Source organism: Propithecus coquereli, unplaced genomic scaffold, assembly GCF_000956105.1.
Source record: "Propithecus coquereli isolate 6110/MARCELLA unplaced genomic scaffold, Pcoq_1.0 Scaffold95, whole genome shotgun sequence".
NCBI lineage: Eukaryota > Metazoa > Chordata > Mammalia > Primates > Indriidae > Propithecus > Propithecus coquereli.
In genome coordinates this window covers 2,324,792-2,326,893 of record NW_012155840.1, presented here as the reverse complement: position 1 = coordinate 2,326,893, position 2,102 = coordinate 2,324,792, and the positions used below count along the sequence as shown (strand labels likewise).

Below are 2,102 nucleotides of genomic sequence, written 5' to 3'. Positions count from 1 at the left end.
TAGTACTCAATGGGTCTCTAAATTCTGAAATTATCTAAGAGTATTAAGAGTAAAAGCTGGAGGATAAGTTTTCTCTACACCCACAATGACTGATTTTAAGGCTTTGTCTTCACAAAGTACTCAGGCAGAGCATCATCTTAATTCAAGAAGACAATCCAGAAGAACATAGGGTATTTCTAACCAAAGGTATTTCCTTTAATTCCACCCAAAAAGATTGACTGGGAATCAGCTGGGGGAAGGAAATATGCTGTGGAACTAGGACTTTTCATTGTCAGATTTGATTTGGGAGATGTCAGATCATGCTATTGCGGGGAGTTCTTTTTTCATTTTATTCTTTTTTTTATTTCCATTATGAAAGGGAGTGTGGGGGAGAATGTTTCTTTAAGAAAATATTACAGAAGCTTTACAACATGAAAGTGTAATTTGCAAAAATTGCCAGTGGGAGAAGAGAGGCAAGTAGAGAAAAGCTGCTTTTTATTGGAATAGTAGCAGATTGATACATTTTAAGCTTCAGACTGAAAATAATGCATAGTAAACTACTTTCAAATATGAAAACCAGGATATTTAAACAATGAGGAAGAAGAACAATAGACAAGAGAATATCTGTTTCCCTGTGATAGGAGTTGTGTGTGTAGGATGACGCAAATAATAATAATAATTGCTGCTATTTATTAAACATATATATGCTAAAAGCTTTACATGTATTATCTTAATCAATCCCCAAAACAACCCCAAGTTTACTATTTTTATGCCCATTCCTTAGATGAGGAAACTAAAACTTGGAGAGGTTAAGTAATTTGTCCAAAGATGCTCAACTAGCAAGTGGTGGAGCTAGAACTTGGACTCAGATCTGCCTGACTCCAAAGCCTTATGCTCTTACTTGTGTCTTATGGTATTCCCAGTTCCTATTCCTCGTTTTAGAACCTGGGCCCATGTTTGCATGTGATAACTGAGCTTAGAACAACATACTAGATGTGATATCTAGATACAAATGCAATAAAGTCATTTGACACATTCTTTTGGTTCACATTAGGTTTGAATGACCAAGTGCATTCTGGCCACTGGGAGTGGATCGGTGGTGAACCTGTCACCTTCACCAGCGGGAAAAGAGCCCCTCCTCAACACTTACAGCCTGGGAAGAACTGTGTTTTGGTTCAAAGACGAGGAAAATGGCAAACGAAGGACTGTAGGAAGGGCAAACCTCACAATTATGTGTGCTCCAGAAAACTCTAAATGTAACTGGCCCTACAGGTGCCCACCTGGGATTTATCACCTATTTATTTACAGGATTTGTGAATATTGATCCATAGAAAACAAATCATTATGACCGACTGGGTACATCTTCGTGATTCTATTAATAGTAAAAATGGAACATGGATTAATAGTTCCAGGAAGATTGATACATGAGTATTTCTTATAAGATGAGATACAATTTTTGCATCTTCATACCTTTCAAAATAAATGCCTGCAGTATTATAATGTGTAAGATTTGCTTATTCTAGAAGATCTCCACCCTCACCGCACTCCAAATCTCAAGCAACACCAATTTCTTGATCCTGGGATTTTTTTGTCCCATTACCTCAAATGAGTCCATTCTGAAATATATATTGTAGGAGCTCCTACCACTTCAGCCTGAGTGAAGCTAACCCTACCAACTCATTACACCAAGGTTGAACCGCAAAGGGCTGCTTTGTCCCTTGGGAGCCCTTTAAATGTGAAACATGAGATGAGAGGCTGTGGATAAAAAGAATTCCCTGTGCTGAAAAAGGAAGGCTTTAGATGGAAGAATCTCGCAGATGGAGGCTTATCTGCAAATCTCTAATTCATGTAAGAATTCAGAGGACTACCTGTACTTCAGAGATCTACCCATCACTACTCATGAAACAGATCTTTTCCAATACGAATATTGGCATTGTACCATTCCAAAGCTAATGATTGGGTTTCCCCAGGCTTACAGAGTCATGAAAAATTCGAAGTAACCTAATCTCTTCATCTGTGTTTATTGTACTGACTAGCATTTCTCAAGGACATTTGGATTAGAGTATAAATAAATGATGGTTGACATATGGAAGAAAAATACTGCTTCCTCAGAAGTGTCCCCA

At 37.8% G+C, this 2,102-nt stretch overlaps 1 protein-coding gene across 1 annotated transcript in view; it reads left to right on the top strand.

Annotated features, from left to right (window-relative positions):
* Positions 1 to 1,233, top strand: part of FREM1 (FRAS1 related extracellular matrix 1) — a 117,814-nt gene extending 116,581 nt beyond the window's left edge. Inside the window, exon 36 of the mRNA XM_012665022.1 lies at positions 986 to 1,233. Within this exon, the coding sequence (XP_012520476.1) occupies positions 986 to 1,233 (248 nt within the window). The remainder of the gene's footprint in view (positions 1 to 985) is intronic.
* Positions 1,234 to 2,102: the final 869 nt, after the last annotated feature.